The sequence below is a fragment of the Desmodus rotundus genome, chromosome 3 (assembly GCF_022682495.2).
Source record: "Desmodus rotundus isolate HL8 chromosome 3, HLdesRot8A.1, whole genome shotgun sequence".
NCBI classification, from domain to species: Eukaryota; Metazoa; Chordata; class Mammalia; order Chiroptera; family Phyllostomidae; genus Desmodus; species Desmodus rotundus.
The window spans coordinates 142817626-142840778 of record NC_071389.1 but is presented as its reverse complement, the minus strand read 5'-3'; the positions used below and the strand labels follow the sequence as shown (position 1 = coordinate 142840778).

General features: G+C 37.8%; 1 protein-coding gene across 3 annotated transcripts in view; it reads left to right on the top strand.

Annotated features, from left to right (window-relative positions):
- Nucleotides 1–23153, top strand: part of SRGAP1 (SLIT-ROBO Rho GTPase activating protein 1) — a 255508-nt gene that overhangs the window by 155500 nt on the left and 76855 nt on the right. For all 3 annotated transcript variants that reach the window (XM_024576286.4, XM_053921213.2, XM_053921214.2), the window contains exons 5-6: nucleotides 10251–10433; nucleotides 10907–11035. In XM_024576286.4, the coding sequence (XP_024432054.2) occupies nucleotides 10251–10433; nucleotides 10907–11035 (312 nt within the window). The remainder of the gene's footprint in view (nucleotides 1–10250; nucleotides 10434–10906; nucleotides 11036–23153) is intronic.

Here is a 23153-nt window from a genome sequence, read left to right as displayed (position 1 = left end):
TCATCAATGGGCTACACTGGTGAGGTATTTCCATATACGGTGAGGGGTGCTAGGCCCAACAGAGGTCTCCAGAGCTCTGTGCAAACAGAGAGTCACTCCGTGCACGTGTGTGTGTGCGTGCATGTGTGTGCGTGCACGTACATGTGTGCACGTGTGTGTGTGTGTGGCGGGAGCGGGAGGGAGGCTCCCTGGTGAAGCTCACACCTGAAATTAAAAGTAAAGGAAGGGTGGGGAGGATGCATGAAACCACATCACCTGTGCAGGGAACTCCGTCCACTTTGCTCTTGTCACAACATTAGCAAATCACTGGTATGAAAATAGAGGGAGTATTAAGCTGGACTTCCTGAAAAACTTCTGCTTTTACCACTTTCTCCTTACCCTGCTACAAACGAAGGACTTGAGAGACAAGAAAGGAAAGTATCTTTTGTAAAATTAGAATTTCCTGGATAAAAATGACATTTATTTCATGTTAGAAATCTCCAATAATTGTGAAGTGGGCAGAGATTACACCAAATTGTTAATTGCCATCATGAAAAATTACCCTTATGAACTAATGAACTAGTATGAATCAATAAAGAATAACATATAATTGGATTTCTAGTAATTAGAATATAATGGAATCAAAGAGGACAAGGTCTATTTGTAATACATAGTAGGGGGCTCAAGAAACTTTACTGAATATGAATGTTTGTCAAGAGTTCATTAGAGATAAATAACACAAATAACCCCTGTCTATGACTCAAAGACTTCAATTAGAAACTGCCTCTAGTAACTGCTAGAAATAGAGCTAGCACAGATTAAGATCAATAAATACAGGTTACTATGTTACAAGTAGAAACAGTTTCTTTTCAATAAGGCATTTGTCCTCTATAGGATAAATTAGTCATTTTTCTTTTTTTAACTTTTATTTTTTAATTATATTTATTGATTATGCTCTTACATTTGCCCCAATTTTCTCCCCTGTGCCCCTCCTTCCCATCACCCCCTAGTCCCTCAGGCAATCCCCAAACCAATGTTCATGTCCATGGGTCATGCATAGAGATTCTTTGGCTATTCCATTTCCTACACTGTACTTTACAGCCCCACAGCTATACTGTAACTACCTATTTGTACTTCTTAATTCCCTCACCTCTTCACCCATTCCCCCACCCCCCTCCCATCTTGCAACCATCAAAATGCTCTCTGTATCCATGATTCTATCTCTGTTCTTCTTTGTTGCATAGTTTTTTAGACTCAATTATTGAGTCTCAATTGTTGAGTGTAGATATGTATTTTTTGCCATTTTATTGTTCATAGTTTTGACCTTTCTCTTAAGTCCCTTCAACATTGCATATAATAATGGTTTGGTGATGATGAACTCCTTTAGTTTTCTCTTGTCTGGGAAGCTTTTTATCTGCCCTTAAATTCTAAATGATAGCTTTCCTGGGTAGAGCAATCTTAGCTGTAGGTCCTTGCTTTTCAAGACTTTGAATATTTCCTGCCAATCCCTTCTGGTCTGCAAAGTTTCTTTTCAGAAATCCGCTGACAGTCTCATGGGTACTCCCCTGTAAGTAACTAACTGCTTTTCTTGTATTGCTTTTAAGATTCTCTCTTTGTCTTTAACCTTGGGCATTTTAATTATGATGTGTCTTGGGGTGGACCTCTTTGCATCCATCTTGTTTGGGATTCTCTGTGCTTCCTGGATTTGCATTTCTACTTCCTTCACCAAATTAGGGATGTTTTCTTTCATTATTTTTTCAAGTAGATTTCCAATTTCTTGCTCTTTCTCTTCTCCTCTGCCACCCCCATGATACAGATGTTGGAACTCTTGAAGTTTTCCCACAGGATGCTTACACTATCCTCTTCCTTTTTGGACTTTTTTTTCTTCTCATTGTTCTGATTGCTTGTTTTGGGGTTTGTTTTTTTTTTTGCTTCCTTACATTCCAAATCATTTATTTGATTCTCAGCTTCATCCACTCTACTGTTGTTTCCCTGTAAATTATTCTTTATTTCAATTAGTGAATCCTTAGTTTCTGACTGGATCTTTATTATACTGTTGAATTCTTCAGTAATTCCCTGAGCATCCTTATAACCAGTGTTTTGAACTCTGCATCTGATAGATTGCTTATCTCCATTTTGTTTAGTTCTTTTTCTGGAGTTTTGATCTGTTCTTTCATTTGGGCCATGTTTCTTTGTCTCCCCATTTTGACAGCTTCCCTGTGTTTGTTTCTATGTATTAGATGGAGCTGCTATGACTCCGTGTCTTGGTAGCATGGCCTCATATAGTAGGTGTCCTGAAGGGTCCAGTGGCTCAGTCTCCCCTATCACCCAAGCTGGGTATTTGCAGTGTGCCCTTCATGTGGGCTGAGTGAGTCCTCCTCGTAGTTCAGCTTTGGTTGCTGTTGGCAGATCAATGGAAGGGATTTACCCAGGCCAGTCAGCTGCAAGGGCTAGCTATGACCACTGACCACCAACCTTCACCCTCCTTGGAGGATCAGCTGTGCAGGGGCAGGGTGATGGTGCTCTGATGTGGTCTGTGGCTGTCCACTGGTTGTGCTGACCCTGGGGTTTCCCGAACCAAGGTCAGCCAAGGTCAGCCCCCACCTGTGTTTTGTCTGGGCACCCTACCTGAGCTATAAAGCAATCTGAGATGACTGCTACTTGTGCTGGGCTTGGAGATTCCCAGCAGAAGCTAAGCTCTGAATCTAAGCTGGCTGCTACTAGTCCTGGGCCTGGGGCTCACTGGTGCCCCGGTAATTTGTTGTGACATTGGTTTTTCCTTTAGGTTAAAATTCATCTGCCATCTACCTTGTCACTGAAAAAAATCAACCCTGTTAGTCACTGAGAAGTATAATATATACAATACTTTTAACCCCAAAATAAATTCTTATGATATTTAGTTGTTGCAAGATTAATTTCTGAAATCATAGGAGTTGTAGAATTCCAGAGGTGGGAAAGGCCTGAGAGATCACATGGTCCAACACCTTCTCTACAGGTGAGGAAGCTGTGGGCCAGCTGAGTTAAATGCAGCCTTGCTGCAATGTCCCATGGTCAGGGCAACGGTAGATTGAAGAATCACACCCTTGAATATCTAGGACATGAGTGCTCCTTCCATTAACACCGTCTCTTGAAGAGGAAGAAGAAAACAGTTAGTCTCCAACAGAAAACAAAAACAGAAACGATATAATGGATTGTTTTTTTTCTGACAGACTGCTAAAAGTCATTCTATCTTAGTTCCTCGGAGCTTCATCAGATATTCTTTTTCAGAGGTATATATTAAAATTCTCTTGGAAAAAAGCCTTTTCGTTACACAGTCCATTTTCCCTTCTATGATCAGGCCTCTACTTTCTATTTTTAATTTTGTTACACACTTTTCAACGTGTTTGAGGTACATAGTTAGATTTGATTCTCCCCCTAATTTTGGTCCTGTAGGGCAGGGGTCCCCAATCTCTGGGCCATGGACTAGTACTGGTCCAGGCCTGTTAGGAACCAGGCCACCCAGCAGGAGGTGAGCTTGAATGTAATGTGCTTGAATCACCCTGAAACCGGTCCCTGGTGCCAGTAAGGTTGGGGACCGCTGCTGTAGGGAGACCTCATGTTGTCATGTTCTCTCTAATAGATGAGGCTCCTGTGGAGGGTCAGAAGGATTGAGGTTATAAAGTATTTGTTGCAAAGCTGCAACCAAAATCCTGGTTTATTGGATTTCATAGACCTAAGCTCTTGCCATTAAAATGTTGCTCTGTACAATTAATCCTGAAACAAAATCTTCAACCCTACATCAAACAGGGTATAACTTTTTGTGATTTTCATTAGCCATAGTTCCTTCCTATCTATATGTATTCTCTGTTTTCACTGATTTCATTTCTGTGGAGTCATAACATACCTCAGATTCTTTTGATAAACTACCTACTGTCTACATAGAAAGGCAGTATCTCATGATATTTATTTGTTCATCTAATTATTCATCCTAAAGAGATTTGCTAAAATTCTTAGCATTCACTTAAATGGAAATATTGCTCATTTCTTTCCCTTTACCTCTGTTAGAAATGATCATCTTTCCAGTGATGGAAAATCATTACTCATTTTTTTGTACTTATAAAATTTTTAATTTGTTTTTATTGAATTTATTAGGAAACCCTGGCTGGGTAGCTCAGCTGGTTAAAGTGTCATTCTGATGTGCCAAGTTTACAGGTTTGATCTCCAGTCAAGACACATAGAGGATCAACCAGTAAATGCCTAAATAAGTGGAACAACAAATCAGTCTCTCTCTCTTCACTACCCTCTCCTCTCTCCCCTCCCAAAAAAGATTCCACCAATGAATTCATTGAGGTGACACTGGTTAATAAAATTATGTGCATTTCAGGTGTATATTGGTTAATAAAATTATATGCGTTTCAGGTGTACAAGGCTATGCTACATCATCTGTATATTGTATTGTGTGTTCACCATGCCAAGTCAAGTCTCCTTCCATCACCACTTATCCTTCCTCTACTCTCTTCTATATACCTCTCTCACCCCCTTTTCCTCTGGTGACCACCATACTGTTGTCTGTGTCTGTGAGTTGTTCTTTTTCCCTAATCCCTTCACTTTTTCACCAGGCTTCACAACACTGCTCCCTTCTGACAACTGTCAGTCTGTTCTCTGTATCTGTCAGTCTGTTTCTATTTTGTTTGTTAGTATGTCTTGTTCATTAGATTACACATACAAGTGAAATCATTTAGTAGTTCTCTTTTTCTGACTGCCTTATTTCACTTAGCGTAATGCACTCTAGGTCCATCAATGCTGTCTGTCGCAAAGGGTAAGATTTCATGCTATTAACGGCTGAGTAGTATTCCATTGTTTATGTACCTACCACAGCTTTTTATTCCACTCCTTTACTGATGGACACTTGGGCTGCTTCCAAATCTTGGCTAGGGTAAATAATGCTACAATGAACATAGGGGTGCATGTATTCTTTAAAATTAGTGTTTGGGGTTTCTTTGGATATATTCCCAAAGAATCACTGGGTCAAAAAGCATTTCCATTTTTAATTTTTTGAAGTATCGCCATACTGTTTCCCACAGTGGCTGCACCAGTCTGCATTCCCACCGACAATGCAAAGGGTTCCCTTTTCTCCACATCCTTGCCAACACATGTTGTTTGTTGATTTATTGAGGATAACCATTCTGACATGTGTGAGGTTATATCTCATTGTGGTTTTAATTTGCATTTCTCTGATAATTAGTGACATTAGCATCTTTTCATATATCTATTGTCCATTCGTATGTCCTCTTGGAAGTGTCTAGTTAGGTCCTTTGCCCATTTTTTAATTGGATTGTTTGGGGGAGTTTTTTGGTGTTGAGTTTTATAAGTTCTTTATAAGTTTTGGTTATTAACCCCTTATCAGATGGATCATTGAGTATGTTGTCCCATCATTTTGTTGATGGTTCCCTTTGTTGTGCAAACTTTTTAGTTTGATGTAGTCCCATTTGTTTATTTTTTTCTTTTGTTTCCCTTGCCTGAGTCCAATATTTTAGAAAAAATATTGCTGCAAGAAATGTTTAAGATTTTACTGCCTGTTTTCTTCTAGGATTTTTTATGGTTTCAAGTCTAACATTTAAGTCTTTAATTCATTTTGAGTTTATTCTTGTGTATGATGTTAGAGGGTGGTCTTGTTTCATTTTTTTGCATCTGTCTGTCCAATTCTCCCAACACCATTTACTAAATAGACCAACTTCACCCCACTGTATGTTCTTGCCTCCTTTGTCAAATATTAATTGACCATAAAGGCATGAATTTATTTCTGGGTTCTCTGTTCTGTTCCATTGATCTATATGTCTGGTTTTTTGCCAGTACCATGCTTTCTGATTACTCTGGCCTTATAGCAATAGTATATAGCTTGATATTAGGTAGTGTGCTTCCTTCAAATTTGTTCTTCTTTCTCAAGATTGCTATTCAGGGTCTTTTTTGGGTCCACATAAATTTTTGGAATATTTATTCTAGTTCTGTGAAATTTGTTACCCTTTTTATAAAGAAGATTTTATTTATTTTCAGAGAGAGGGGTAGGGAGAAAGCAGGGGGTGTGGGGGGAGAAACATCAATGTGTGAGAGAAACATCCATTGGCTGCCTCTTGCATACCCCCAACTGGAGACCTGGCCCACAACCCAGGCATGTGCCCTGACCAGTAATTGAACCGGAGATGTTTCAGTTTGCAGGCCCACGCCCAACCCATTGAACCACACCAGCCAGGGCTGTTACCCATTAATAAAATAAATTATTTTTGGCACATTTTCCAAATATCAGTAGTTGACATTTACTGTGCACTCTGTATATGTCATGCTCTTTCTTTCTGTGTTCTTTACATATGTTGACACATTTAATCTTTCCAACTACCCTATGCAGTGAGTAATATTGTTATGCTGATTTTACAGTGAGGAAATTGAGGTACAGAAAGGTCAAGTTACTTGCCCAAGATCACACAGCAAGTAACTGCACAGACAGGACTTAAACCTAAGCAGTCTGTTTTGTGGGTCCAAGCTGTTAACCACCAGTATACTACCACTCAAAGTGAATTTTCCTGTAAAAGTTACTTTGCAAATATGATTAAGTTTTGTAAATTCTGCTTTCACTGACTTATGGAGAGTTATATGGGCCTAAGAGGAGGAGGTGGGTTATGAAAGGTCATCCATCATTGGGACCAACCTCAGGGATCAGCTTTTCTAGCCTGACGCCACAAATGACAATAAAAAAGATAAGTGTCACTCACAGGCCTTAGGTGGGAGGTAGGGGATGGGGGGTACTGACACTTCCATTGTAGTTTTTGGCAGAGTGACATTAATGTTGAGGGTTGGTTTCTCCTGTCTTTATATTCTTTGTACAAATAAAATGTAGTAGATATTTTAATTTTTTTATTTAACATGCAAAAGTGGTGTCAGATACATTATATGGGTCGGTCAGTGTTTTGTAGTCTCACGAAGAAATCCCTGATATGGTCACCTTCTACTTGACTACATTCTTCCTGCAGTTAAGGAAAGAGCAGAAAGATAAATTGAATGTGTTCAATAGAGAATTATGCATGGAGTTTTAGTAGAGATTTCAAACAGGGAGGTATGCTTTTGGAGTACATTTAAATGGATATAAGCTTATCATCATTTGGTATGCAAACGCTGGTGTTTGCATTAAGCTGATGGAGAAGCTGTTGTTTTCTTTGCTGTGTGTATTCAAAATGCACCTTTGAAAAAATGAAAGCTTTCTTTTCCTTCTCAGAAAAAGAGAACTGTCGGTTATTTTATTTTATATACAGAATACATTAAACTTCTGTCAACAGCTTTTTAAATAATGCAGTTTGTACTTGCACTCATCTGCAATTAGAGTTCTCAAAGAAGCTTTTAGTGTTTTTCTCCCCAACTTTTAAAAATTCATTCATTTTAACTGTTAACATTACAGAGAATAGTGGAAACCCTAAGTCAAATTGGAAAGCTGAACAAAGACATTTCACTGAGTAAAGAATCCTCAGCTATTGTGCTGAACTACATGAGATGTTTACACCCTTTTCTCGCTAGCGTTAGGTGAGACTCAAATGTTTCCCTTTTAACCCAGGCCAGTTAATAAGAAATGCCATGTTGGCAACCTGCTTGGGATCCGTTCTTTTTAAGGCTTAGTTTGTGCAAATTACCTCCACTACCTCCACTAGTCCTCAGCATCTAAGTAAAGCAAGTGTCAGGAGATCAGTTCTTTTCTTTGTGATGTATTTTTTAAAAAGATTTCTTAGGTACCCATGGCTGTCTGGGATGCCTTTTCATGCAGCTATGATGGGAGTCACGTGTTCTCATTTCTCCTTTCCTATGAACAAGAAGAATATGACAGCTGAGCAACTGTGTGTGTGTGTGTGTGTGTGTGTGTGTGTGTGTGTGTGTGTGTGTTTGAGAGAGAGAGAGAGAGGATTGCCAGGGGAGAGGGGGAGAGAGAAAGATTGGGTTTTTTCACCCTCTTATTTAAAGATGGAACTGGAACCAGCACCCAGATGGTCTGTGGGTTTGCTTTGGGCAGGGAATATAAACAGAGCCAAGCCTAGCAACGCAAGGTGTGTAGTAGATTCATTGACCTCTCTGTTTGCCCAGCTGCAGGGTGACTCCCTCTTCATTCCGCAGCTGCCCAGCTGCTTCCTAATGCTATTTTATGTTTCTTTTAAACTGAAGTAGCCAATCGGACTCCCCCCTACTGGTTTGATAATTAATAAAAACAGACAACTTTGCAGTTACACGCCACTCAGAAAAGGCTGCCATAGTTTATAGGTTAGCACTTACTTTGTTCTTGCTCAGCAATGCCTTCCACTCAATTTGCTAGCTTACATTTTTAAGGAAAGACATCATCATCAGATTTTATGAAAGTAAGTAAAGGCTCTTCATTAACCCCATATTTTACTCTTCAAAATACGCATCTTGAGAAGGTGTATTACGCTAAACCATTAAAAATGCTGATTTTTATCCCTTTTCAAATATAACTTTAAAAAAAGCAATTTCATATGATTCAACCTAAGGACATGTATTTATTCCAGGGGTGCGTCCAGTACCCAGACTATTTTATAACTCATTTTGAAATGAGAAAAATCAAGTTCCTTTCTTCAAAACATTACATTGATCTCAACTTCTTAACAACTGTACCTTGATCACAAAATTGTCTCTGGCTGTGTATAAATGAAGTAAAACCTATCTTCTATGGGGAAGAAATCGACATACTTTAAGATAATGTGCCACCACCATTACTTGGGGGCTGAAATCCGGTATGTTCCTTGATACAGCTGCCTTGGAGTCCTCACACCTGACGCATGCTGCTTCTTTTAAGGGTTGTAATTGTGCTCAAAACAAACAGGTCTCAGACAGGGTCCAGGTGTCTGACTCTGCAGATAAAAGCAGATCGAAATTATATTGGAAGACTCTGATTTTCAGGTAAACTCTCTGAAAATCTGACCATTACTCTTCTTTATCTAAGAAGAAATTATATCAAGATATAATAGGTTTAATCATAGGGATACAAAATGAATATTATTTGAGAAAATATTAAGCAACATATGTTATCTAAAGTGCTTTGAGAGATTGTAGAGGGGTTATTTTTTCAAGTTAGCAGAGTGTTAAATTGGCGGTATGTTTCAAAAGCCTCAAAAATGTGCCTGTTCTCTAACCCTGCAATTCTCCTTTGGAAATGTATCCTAGGAAATATGACACAACTTTGTGAACAAATATTTCTGTAATAAAATATAACCAAATTTTTTAATAATTAAGAATTCATTATATAAGTTTACAGTATATGTAGAAGGGATACCATGCAAAAATTTGTATTCTGTATATTTCTAAATTTATTAAAATGCAAAGTATGTGTATAATTTCTAAGAGAAAAAGATAGGGTACACATCAAGGAATTGAATAAAGCAAAAAGTCGAAATATCCTAAAATGTTCAACAATAGGGAATTAGTTGAATAAGCTGTGGTACACTCGTATAAGGAAATACTATACAGCCCTTAAAATTATGTTTTAGAAGAATATTTAGTGGTGTAAGAAAATGTTCTGAAACATTAAGTGAAGAAAGGATATAGGACATTAAAAATAGTAATACAATATGATCCCAGTTTTTCAAAAGGAGAAATGATATATGTCATTTTAAAATGAGGTGTGTCTATATGTGTATTTTCATAAGAAAAAGACTAGAAGGCTGTATACCCAAATTTTACCGGTGGTTACCTCTGCTTGCTTTTCCTTTCCTTTCCTTCTACATTAAATATAGATTATTAGTTTGTGGTCAGAAAAACAATATTTTAAATTAAAACTGTGCTTGAGCCTTATTATTTAAGTTTTGTATTTTGACAAATAGATTTTAAGCAATAAAATTGAGTAAGGGCTGTACTAATTTAGAGACTTTTTAAAATGAATCCAAGGTTAGGCTAAAATTTATCCATGAATAATGGTTTTTTCTGCAAATTAATAATGCAGAGGAGATTTTAGAGAAACACTTTTAAGCTGGAGGGACTTTTTCAAGTACACTGAAAGCATGCCTAAGACTCTAAATCATTTTTTCATCAAGGCCTGTCCTCTAAGTACCTCTTCTGGCAGGTGAATTTAATTTGCATGTTTCTGTTTGCTGTAAGTAGAAGCACTATTCCATAATTCATCTATTTTACTAACAGTCTGAAAGTTGGAAGGTGATATTTTTAATGTATGTGTCAGATAATGGTTTCCATTTACTCTCTAAGTTACAAACAGGCATCTTTTAACAGTTTGGGTCACGTGTTCGCAGGTGATGAAAACGTACCACATGTATCACGCAGAGAGCATCAGTGCAGAGAGCAAGCTGAAAGAGGCCGAGAAACAGGAAGAAAAGCAAATCGGGAGATCCGGTGACCCGGTCTTTCATATCAGACTAGAAGAGAGACATCAGCGGCGAAGCTCTGTGAAGAAAATTGAGAAGATGAAGGAAAAGGTAAGTAAAAATAGATGGCCACGCCTTTCTGTCCTCACTTGGGTGACACACTGAAGAACGCTGATGCAGTAGCTGACAGACACAGATTGTAAGTCGTTGTGAAATGACATGGATTTCCTCCCAAGGGAATGCAAAATGTTTCAGAAACATAAAGATCATGTAATAACAGCTGGACGCCATTTAGTGGTGAATGCCAAGTATTCAATACACAATGTAGAGAACTCGAATATTGACAAAGAAATTTCATTGCAAGTGGGCCCAAAGCCCAAATACATTGTTGTTGTTCCCCATAGCCAGGTAATTTTAGTTTGTTATTCAAATCAGATTTGAAATGTACATTTCTCAAAGGACTTCAAAGGTCATTTGTAGATGTGGAATAAATTGTTTAGATTAATAAAAATCCATGTATGTTTCTCTGTCTTGTTTAAAAATGACTTTGTTGTCTTTCCCAATGCCTGGATCTTCATTGCCAGAGACAAGCAAAGTATTCAGAAAATAAGCTAAAGTCAATTAAGGCGCGGAATGAATATCTCCTAACTCTCGAAGCAACCAATGCCTCAGTTTTCAAGTATTATATTCATGATCTTTCGGATTTAATTGATGTAAGTACTTAAAGTTTTTATGTTTTTCATATTAGGGTGAAATTAGTAATAACTGTGTTTTATTGATTCTAAAGCACCATCATTCATTAAAACAGTGTTATTTTATGTAATACTCAGAAAGAAAAAATGCTACTAATTAAATGATACACGAGACTAAGACACTCCCAACTTGTAAGAGGCATGTGAAAAAAGGTACATTCTGAAACCATGGAAAACAAATTACTCGGCTCTGCGCAGCTGTGAGTGCCCGGTGAGCCCAGCTAGGAAGGGGAGTGCACAGCCCCAGCTGCATTCATTGATTCAAAACACGTTATTGGGCCCCTGCTGCTGTGAGATGCTGAGGCTCTGAGAAGCCCTATACAGCTCTTACCCTCTGGGGTTTAAAGTGGAAAAAGCAGATGTTGAGCAAACGATGACACAAATGATTGCTTTGGTATAGTTGTGATAAGTACTGTGAAACAAAATAGTGTGCATGGACCACTTTTATAGATTTATCCAACTCTGTCCCAGCGACTTTCAGCTGGTATGCCGCAGCACACCACTGTGCCACGAGAATTTTTAATACATACACTACCTACTTGTTAGTCAGGGGCACTGTCCTCTTTTCCCTTAGATTGTCCAGTAAAAGAATGACAACAGCCAACACAACAATAGCTGGCTGGTGTGAATGAATGAAAATTATTCCTGCCCTGACAGTTGTGGCTCAGTTGGTTGGGTGTTGTCCCCCAAAGGGAAGGATCCCCCATTTGATTCCCTTCGGGGCACGTGCCCTGCTGTCTGCAGATTCATTCCCGGTCAGGGCACATATGAGATGCAACCAATTGATGTTTCTCTCTCACATGTATGTTTCTCTCTTTCTCCCTCCTTTCCCCTTTCTCTAAAAAATACATAAATAAAATATTTTTAGAAGTATACTTATTTTTGTCAGCTCAGCCAAAAATATACTTTTCTGCTGTGCCACATAATTTTAGTAATTAGTTTATGTGTGCCATGAGATGAAAAAGGTAGAAAATCACCACTCTATACTTTTCACTCACGGATCTGATGTAGAAAAGCAGTAATTGGGCCCATTTGGAGCTCTGCAAGCATATGCCCACTGTTACATTTTTGCTGTGATTACTGCCATTATTCCTCCACTTTAACCTTCTCCATTATTTATTCTTTCATCGGAAGATGTGTACTGAGACCCCAGTCGTTGTGCCAACCCTGTAGAGGGGACTGCAAAGATGAAGCAGACAAAAGACCCTGTGTCCAAAAACGCCAACATTCATAAACGAAAAAGTGATATGTCATAAGAAAAGCACAGATAAAGTAAACGAGCTTCAGAGAGTTATCCGTGGGAACTGTACTCCTATGTTGGTTTTTAGTGATTGGATTAAATAGTTTCATGTTAGAGAATTATTTTCTGTGACTTAAGAGTATCTGTCATAATTTAGACATACAGCAGGTTAAAGCAACTTTATTTTATGGCGAATTTAAATCTCATGAATTTACCTGTTGTTTTAGATCCACAGTTGGGGAATTTTATGAAGGAATTGTTAAGGGAGGGAATTATTTTTAGTTTTTAGCACTTAGATGTGACTTTTTATTTGAGGTTTTCAAAAAATTTTTATTGTATTTTTCCATTACCATTTAGCCCCCTTATACCACTCTCCCCCCACAATCGCCACACTGTTGTCCATGCCCATGAGTCCTTTTTCCTCAATCCTTTCACCCCCAGCCTCCCCTCCACTATAGCTGTCGTCTGTTCTCCATCTATGAGTCCGTCTGTTTTGCTTATTAGTTCATTTTGTTCACTAGATTCCACATATGAGTGAAACCTTCTGGTGTTTTTCTTTCTCTGACTGGCTTATTCCATCCACTCTGTCACAAAGGGTAAAATCTTTTTTTTTTACAGCCAAGTAATATTCCATTGTGTAAACATCCCTTAGTTGTTTTGTCTACTCATCTACTGATGGACACTCGGGCGGCTTCCATTATCTTGGAGATTGTAAATAACAGTGCAATGACAATAGGGGTGTTTATGTTCTTGCAAATTAGAGTTTTGGGTTCCTATGGATATATTCCCAGAAGTGTGATCACTGAGTCAAAAAGTAGATCCATTTTTAATCTTTTGAGGTATCTCCATACTGCTTCCACAGTGGCTATACCAGTTTGCGTTCCCACCAACAGTGCAAAAGGGTTCCCCTTTCTCCACATCCTCACTAGCACTTGTTTGTTGATTTATTGGTGTTGATTATGTGGCAGGTATGAAATGATATCTCATTGTGGTTTTAATTTTCATTTCTGTGATGATTAGTGATGTTGAGCATCTTTTCATTATGTCTGTTGGCCTTCTCTATGTCATCTGTGGGGGGCTGTCTATTCAGGTCCTTTGCCCACTTTTTAATTGGGTTGTGTTTTGTTGTTGTTGTTGTTGTTTGATGTTGAGTTTTGTAAGTTCTTTATAAATGTTGGATATTAACCCCTTATCAGATGTATCAGTGAATATGTTCTCCCATTCTGTGGGTTGTCTTTTTATTTTGTCGATGTTTTCCTTTGCTATGCAAAACCTTTTTAGTTTGATGAAGTCCCATTTGTTTATGTTTTCTTTGTTTCCCTTGCCTGCAGTGATATAGCAGATAAAATATTGCTGCAAGCAACGTCCGAGGTTTTTCCGCTTATGTTTTCTTCTAGGATTTTTATGGTTTCAGGCCTTTAATCCATTTTGAACCTATTCTTGTGTGCGGCATAAGAAGTTATCTGGTTTCATTTTTCTTCATGTATCTGTCCAATTTTCCCAACACCATTTATTGAATAAACCATCTTTGGCCCATTGTATGTGCTTGCATTCTCTGTCGAATATTAACAACCTGGATGAAATGGATAAATTCCTAGAAATATACAATCTTCCAAAACTAAATCATGAAGAATCAAAGAATTTGAACAGGCAGCTTACACCTAGTGAAATTGAAGCAATAATAAAAAAACTCCCAACAACAAAAGCCCTGGACCAGATGGCTTCACAGGAGAATTTTCCAAACATTCCGAGAACTAACACCTTTCCTTCTCAAACTATTTCACAAAATTCAATAGGAGAAAAGTCTCCCAAGCTCATTTTATGAGACCAGCATTATCCTAATTCCAAAACCAGATAAAGACACTACAAAAAAAAGAAAATTATGGGCCAATATCCCTGATGATCATAGATGCTAAAATCCTCAACAAAATATTAGCAAACCAAATACAGCAGTGCCTCAAAAACATCATACACCATGATCAAGTGGGATTTATTTCAAGAATACAAGGCTGGTACAACATTCACAAATCAATAAATGTGATTCACCACATAGAAAAAATGAAGGGTTAAAACCACATGATCATATCCATAGATGCAGAAAAAGTATCTGATAAAATCCAGCACCCATTTGTGATAAAAAAAAAACCTCTCAGCAAAGTGCGAAAAGAGGGAACTTAGCTAAACATAATAAAGACCATATATAACAAACCCACTGCCAGCATTATACTCAATGGGCAAAAACTACAAGTGTTCTCCTTACATTGGGAACAAGAGCAGGGATGTCTGCTTTCACCTCCCTTATCCAACATAGCACTGCAAGTCCTAGCCACAGCAATCAGACAAGAAGAAGAAATAAAAGGCATCCAAGTTATTTGAGTCTTAAAACTAATTTTATCCCACAATATCATAATTTCTTTATATAGAACTATTTAGTAATACATAAAACCAGGGAAAACTTTTTTCTCTTTTGTTACAAGTATTTCAGTCAAGTAACTAGTCATTTCATTGCTTAAATACAGAAATTTTTTTTAAATATTTATTCTAGTTACTCTGATGAAATAAAAGAGTTTTTTCCTGCTACACTGCTGCTAGATTTCCTAAATAAAAATGAATAATTTTTTATTATCAGACTCAGATCCATGCAGATTCTGCAAAGTATATGGAATACAGGAGAACTAATTCCATGTAACTGCTGTGGTTTCTTTATTCTCTAGGGCATACTTAAGTAGTGGTTGCAGTACTTGGCTAAACCCAGCTCAATTTAACATGAGTAGCACTCTCCATGTATTGAAAAGTACTCAGTACTATTCTTGAGAATGGGGATCCAGCAATGAGCAAAACAAAGTCCCCATTTTCATGGTGTTTATACAAGCTAGTTCATAAATGAATCAAACAAATGTACACACACACATATACAGTAGTGACGGTGCTTTGAAGCAAAATAAAACAGAGCTATGGGGGTGCTGCTTTTGATGTTGTGGTCAGGAAAAACCGATATTTGAGCAGAGATTGAGCTGGAGGGCCACATGGCTATCTGGGGAAGGAATCCCTCATAGAAAGGACTCCCAAGGTTAAAGGAATAGAGGCAGGGTTGTTTTTGGCAAGCTCAAGATGCTCAAGGAACAGCAAAGGAGCCAGTACGCGGGCACTGAGTGAGTGAGGAGAAAAGTGCTAGAAGGGAGGTAAGTGGAAGCACTATCACTTAGGGTCTTTTCAACAGAGGAAGGGGTTTAGATTTTAGTCTAAGTGTGATGGGAAGCCATTGAAGGTTTTGCAGGAAAAAGTGGCATCAGCTGGTTGACAGTTTAAAGACTCATTCTGTCACCTGAGTGGACAATATACTCAGGTGGTGACAAGAGTGAAAACTAAGCTCTCTCTAGAGTCTTTGCAGTTGTCCAGGCTAGAGATGATGCTGGCTTAGACTGCGTGCTAGTGACAGACCCGTGAGGAGTGGCTGGATTCAAAATAGATCGAAGATCTAATAGGAATTTGATGTAGTGAGTGAAAAGGAGGATATAAATGACTCCTTCGTTCAGGTCCTGAGTAATGAGGTGAATGGTGGTAACTTTTATTGAGATGAGGACCCTGGGGAGAAGCAGGTTGAAGGGAGAGAACAGTAGTTTTGTCTAGGAAAATTGAGAAACCTATTGGGCATCTGTGTAGAGATGTAGAGTAGCATCTTCAACGTCACTGTGATACAAAGGACAGAAATAGCACATCAGGATTATCAGAGGGTCACCGTCATTGTCATGGATATGCATTGAGCCCTCGCTATGCAACAGGCAAGTTTCTAAGCATAGCTCACCTAACCATCACAGCCTAGTGAGGTAAGTAGTATTTTCTCCACTTTGTAGATTTAAGAACTGAGGCTCAACTAGTCTGCATAGCTTGCCTAAGGTTACACAGCTCATAAAAGGTAGGTTTCAAACTCAGATATTTTAACTTCCAGATCCGATTAACTCTGATATAGATAAATAACAGTTAAATATGCCAAGTAATTTTCAATTTTAAAAAAGTTGGGCTTTTAAAAGATCAGTCTTAAATTTAAAATATGAACAATTCTCAAATAATACAACTTAAATATGAATTTTAAAACAAATGATACAAAATTGGTTTATTGTCACATTTAACTGAAATTGCATATTCTCTTAGTGAAAATTATTGGTTGACTTTTAAGGCAATCACACGTGACTATGTACATTCTAAAATGGCTGCTTATTTGGTAGGAATTCAATTTGTATATATAGCGGTGATCCTAAGAACCATTATACTTGACCATTCCTGGTGAAAAAGAAACAGACCGAGTTTTATCCAAAGGCATCTAGAATCCTTTATGCTTTGTGAGCTTATTTAGCAAAATACCTTTATACTGAGCTATCCAATAATAATTAGAAGAGTTGTCATACCTCTAGTGAGGAAATGTCAAGGCAACTTTTTTTACCTTTTAGGTTTTTAAAAATATATTGTATTGATTATGCTATTAACAGTTGACCCAATGTTTCCCCCTTTGTCCCCACTGTACCTGGTACCCCCTTCCCTCTAGCAATCCCCCCTTTAGTTCATGTCCATGGGTCATGCACATTAAGTTCTTTGGCTTCTCCATTTCCTATACTATTTTTTACAGCCCCCTATTTTGTACCTACCAATTATGCTTCTTAATCTTTGTGTACCTTTTTCCCCCTCCCCCTCCCAGCTGATCACCCTCCAAATAATCTCCATATCTATAATTCTGTTCCTGTTCTGGTTGTTTGCTTAGTTTGTTTTTAGATTCAGTTGTTGATAGTTGTGGATTTGTTGCCATTTTAATGTTGATAGTTTTGCTTTTCTTAAGTAAGTCCCTTCAACATTTCATGTAATAATGGCTTGGTGATGCTGAACTCCTTTAGCTTTACCTAGTCTGGGAAGCACTTTATCTGCCCTTCCATTCTAAATGATAGCTTTGCTGGATAGAGTAATCTTGGATGTAGGTCCTTGCTTTTCATGACTTGGAATACTTCTTGCTAGTCCTTTCTTGCCTGCAAGGTTTCTTTTGAGAAAACAGCTGACAGTCTTATGGGAACTCTTTTGTAGGTAACTCTCTCCTTTTCTCTTGCTGCTTTTAAGATTCTCTTTAGCTTTAGCCTTTGGCATTTTAATTATGATGTGTCTTGGTGTGATCCTCTTTGGGTCCAACTTGTTTGGGATTCTCTGTGCTTCCAGGACTTGTATATCTATTTCCTTCACAAAATTAGGGAAGTATTCTTTCATTATTTTTTCAAATAAGTTTTCAATTTCTTGCTCTTCCTCTTCTCCTTCTGGCATCCCTGTGATTTGGATGTTGGTATGTTTGGAAACATCCCAGAGGGTCCTTATACTGTCCTCATTTTTTGAAATTCTTTTTTCTTCTTGCTGTTCTCGTTGAATGTTTATTTCTTCCTTCTCTTCCAAATTGTTGATTTGACTCCCACCTTCCTTCCCTTCACTGTTGGTTCCCTGTAAATTTTTCTTTATTTCACTTAGTGTAACCTTCACTTCTTTATGTTGTTGCCATACCCAGTGAGCTCTCTGAACATCCTGATCACCAGTGTTTTGAACTCTGCATCTGATATGTTGGTTATCTCTGATTCATTTAGTTCTTTTTCTGGGGTTTTGTTATGTTCTTTCATTTGGGTCATATTTATTTGTCTCCTCAATTCAGTAGCCTCCCTGTGTTTATTTCTATGTATTAGGTACATGCTTTGGCTCCCTGTCTTAGAAAAGCCCCTATAAATTGTGTGGGGTGGAGCCTTAGGTAATCACCAGAGTCGGGCAACCCACTTCACCGCTTTGTGTCTCTGTGTCGGGGAAGGGCTCAGAGAGGGGAGAGTGCTGCTGCCTGGCTTCTGGAGGTTTGCCTGGCACTCACCCCATTTCCAATCACTTCACCCACTTCCTGTATGCAGCAGGCACCCATCTGCTTTTGCCCTGGTGCTGAATCCTAGAGTGAGTGGGTTTGCATACATTCTAAGTCTGTGTGGGACCTTTAAAGTGAGTCTCCTGAAAACCCAGCAGTTTCTTCCACTGCCCCAACCCCCACTGGTTTTTACAGCCGGAAGTTATGGGGATTTATCTCCCTGGCATTGGAACCCTGGGCTGTATGGTCTGGCCTGGGGCTATGATCCCTCACTCCCAAGGTATCCCTTCTGAATTTTATCCACCACACGTGAATGGGACCCACCATTCCACTGCCGCGACTGCCTATCCACACCACATTGCATCTCCTTGTGTATCTGTCCATCTCCGTGACTCTGCCCCGCCTTTCCGTCTGGGTGAACATGGTTTCTTTAAATCCTTGGTTGTCGGACTTCCACGCAGCTTGATATTCTGATGGTTCTGTGTGTTACTTGTTTTGAGATCTAGCTGTAATTCTTTCTGTGGTTGTGCAAGGATTGTTTTTACCTACACCTCCATCTTGACTGGAAGTCAGGGCAAATTTTTAATGCATAGCATTTTGTATGTGCAGTGACATGAAAGATACTACATGTATCTTCATTAAATCAAATCATTATAAATAATGAAAGAGTTCAAGTTGAGACCCTTTTTTATATACACCTCTGCTTTCCCTTAGTTTCTATCCATGTCAGTATCTGTCCTGTCTAAATTTTGTGATAGACCATGATTTAAGGATTTATTAATATAGTCATAATTTTCCATAGAATTTGTATTTTAAAACTAGTCTTTTACTACTACAGAAGCAATTTATGTTCATTGCAGCAAAGTAGAAAGTACTGCAAGCAAAAATAAAGTGACAACATTCTTCCCCCCCCCCCAAGATCACCACTGAAAATGTGGACTTTTTCTATGTGTTGACATACACGTTTTTATATCAGAAGTGATGAAATTATATTTTACAAACAGCTTTTTAACCTACTTTTTAAAATCATTGATCTCCATCTTTCCATCTCAGAAAAACCTTCTCATCTAATAACAATACCCTATTCCCATTTTGACCCCAAAATATTTCACAGCTGGTGTGTCTAGACTAGACCCAATTTAGGATCACACATTGCCTCTGAGTGATGTGTTCCTTCAGTCTTTTTTTATCTAGCCAAATCCCTTGTTAAAGAGACATAGACAGTTGTTTCTTAAAACATCTTAGCTTCTAGATTTCTTAATTGGGGTGTCATTTAGCCTGTTTCTCAGTTCCCCATATTTCCTACAAAGCAGAGTTATATAAAAGGCTTCATGAATTCAAGTTAATCCCTTTGCACCAGAATACATCACAGGTGATGTTGCTACCTTTCATGTAGATATGTAACAACATCTGTTTAACTCACCAATAGTGATATTAAAGTTGATCATTAGCACAGGGTGATGTGACTCATTATTCCATTACACAGTGAAATTTTACCCCTTGGAACAAAATATGGATATTCTAAAATCTCTTGAATTTGGATCTTATTAAATTATAAATCTGCAAATTTGGAACTCAGCAACATCTGAGCTATAAAGGAAGTAAAATGCTTTCTTCGAGTACAAATTAATCATGTAAATTAAAAAGGAATGATATTTTCAGGCACTTCAGATTATCAATTTATATATATAATTGATATAGTATTTAATGGAATCCTCTTAATTACAGGTCTAAAAACTTTAATAATTGAACACTTTGATAAACTAGTTAAAGTTTTTTATATATTTGGAGGTGAGCTAATAGATTTTTTAATTTAATAATTCCAATTTTTATATATTTTAGGTAAACTTCATCGTTTCCTGTCAATATTACGTTGAATTAGCAAAGTTGTCTCTATCTTTCTCTCTCTCTCAGAGACATAGCTGTCAGTGTAGAAGCACTTCTGTTTCTAGACAGTGGTCGTGGGATCTCTACTGAAATTTACTTTTAATAAATCTTAATTTTTCATTGTTCCTTATTATGATCAATAAATTAATTTTATGATTAACTGTACCACTGATAACACTATAAACTAAGTAAATGAACTACTTGATAAAATCCAAATTAAGAGTATTAGACATCAGGCCTGTAAAGTTTATTGATACAGAGATACCTCAGTTCTCATCATTAACTCATTCCGGAACTCGTGGTAAGTGCTGAAACCCATGAGTACCGAACGATGAAGCATCTTCTCTTGCGGGGCAGCGCTGTGATTCATACAAGTTCTGGCAAGTGCAACAAGCCCTGAGCAAGCGCCGAGGGCTGAAACATTTTTTTCTCATCAAAGTGCATTGAGTACAGGGTTTGACCAGCTCTGAAGCTGACAACTACTGAGGTGTAACTGTATTAAGGTTAATATACTGAAGAAAATATGGCTCAATTGTTAAACAAGTATTTACTCTTTTATTTTTGCTGGAGATATTTGAGTATAGCATACCCAACCAGGTTTAGACAGCTTGAGGTACTCCAGGTAGAGTTATCTTTAGGGAAAAGGGAAGGGTTCGTGATTGAGAAGGGGAAATTTAAGAGACTTCTGAACTGTCAGTGGTATTTTATTATTTAAAGGGAGCATATATGTTTTGCACTTGTGTGTAAGTATGGCATATTTTATATAGGGTGAGACAAAAGTAGGTTTACAGTTGCTCATATGGAAAATGATACAATAATTAATAAATAATACAAGAATAAACTCTGTATTTCATGTATTCACAAATGTAAACCTACATTTGCCCCACCCTGTATTTAAAAAAGAAAAAGCAGAAAGCTGCTTTTTAAAAAAGGTTAAAAGCATGCCTTAAATATTTTAATCTAAAGCACACCAGTGTACTTGCACTTGCCAGGCTTTTAAATATTATGATTTATCTCTTGTATGGAGTACTAAGTGGTCTTCATTTGCACAAACCATATCCATTGTGTATCATCTATGATTTCTAATTTTGAGTTAGAAATCATACTTTAATGTAGAATAAAAAATACTCCAGATATTTACAATGTTTTTCATAATCTTACACAATTAACATACCTCTGCCTAATTTATAATAATTTTGTTTACTCCTGTCTTTCCAATAACTCCTTTCTCACTTTTTATCAATTTATTTAATATATTAATTGCTTTATAATTAAATTGTAAGTGGCACAGATATTATACAGTCGGCTCTTGGATGCATACAGAGCAGAAATGTTGGGGCAGAGGTGTACTGGAATGTCTCAGGAATAGTGCACCCACTAACTGTGTGTGCTCGCAGTGTGCTGGCGTCGGTCAGCATGCTCTAGAGCAGGGGTTCGCAGACTCTCTCTAAGTGTCCAGATAGCGACTACTTCAGGCCTTGTAAGCCATATGTCTCTGTCCTTACTTAACTCTAGTGCAAAAATTACCTAGATTATTACCTATAGATCTATGGCTGTCGATGGCTATGGAAGGTAGTAATTAAGCAATGAATGTGGTCGTATTGCAACTAGACTTGATTTACCATATCAAGCCATGGGCTGGACTTGGCTCACAGGCTTGTGACCTCTGCTTTACATAATGAATTGCATATTAATTAATCCAGAGGGTCACTTGGGATCTTAATAGCAGAAGACTATTAAGATGCCTTCTCTGTCTCTGAAGAAGGTCCGAAGTAAATTTAGTTTGTGGAGTAATAATCTCTTAGTTTGGAATCAGGTGGGAAGCGGAACAGAGTTAATTTCACACTGAGAATTTTTATTAATGTCATTTTAAAGAATAGGTATGAATTGCAAGAAATATGTTGCAAATATTCACCAAAGGAAATTTAATTGGTTTGGGAGAATAAAGCCATAATTATAGGGGAAAAATAGATTGTATTTTTGTAAACAATAGATTTCATAATTGTGGTCATTAAGAGCCCCAACATTAAGTGCAAAAGAGACTATAGCTAATTATTCTGTCAGCGTTAGAATTTATCACCAAAAGAAAAATCATACAGGCAAGAAATATTTATAATTGATGCTGAAATTTTTGAGTAATTATGATTTGCAAAGAGAGTACAGGCCATTTTGTTAGGAATCTCTGATCTGTATAATCAAATTCATCACTCCGTACATGTGGAATTCTTTGAACAACTGGTTTTAAGATTGCAGAACTGATAATATATAGTCTCTTTCAGTCTAGTTCCATACCTACCACCCTCAAAAGACATTCAGAGAAACCAAGCCCTCGACAGTAAAGTTCCATCTGTGCTTTGTCCCAGAGCACCTGCCCGGTAATAATAAAGCATGTGTTGTTCTTACAAGACGGCATCACAGTCTCCAGTCACTCCCCACAAAAGTGGGATGTTGCCATAGAACAACCCCCTACTCCAGCTAATTTTCAGGGTACGGATAACTGTCAGGGGTTTTGTTACCCATTTATACAGAATGAAATTGAAATTAGATTACATCATATAGCACATGCCATGTTTGTTTTTTCATTTCTAAATAATCAGCTGTCCTAAAGCTTTTAGCCTTATCTTTTTGTCTCTAGAGACATGTGTTTAATCAAAAAACAAACTTACTCAAAATTTAGATTTTCTTAATTAGTTTGACTTTCCCCCATATGTAATGGTATTAAGATGTATCCATGAAAGCCTACCAAATTGTAATACTGTAGTCCCCATTAGGCCTGAGCTCTTCGTGGAAGATTATGGAGGGATGATGTTAAATGAGTTAGGATGGTGTAGTTATCATTTAAACTGATTATGAATGTTTTTATCCCTTCGTGATAGTAAGGGTATTCAAAAACCAAAATGAGTTGGGCGACTGAAGTAGATGGCTTTTAGGGTTTCTTCCAAGGGAAATGCCTGGGCCTTTTTAACAAAACCTTCACCTTCCTGGTTTCCACCGGTAGCACAGGCTGCTCCCTCTCAGGATTCCCTGCCCGCTTTCCTTCTTGGCTGGACCTCTGAATGTCGCACGGCACCTACGGCATG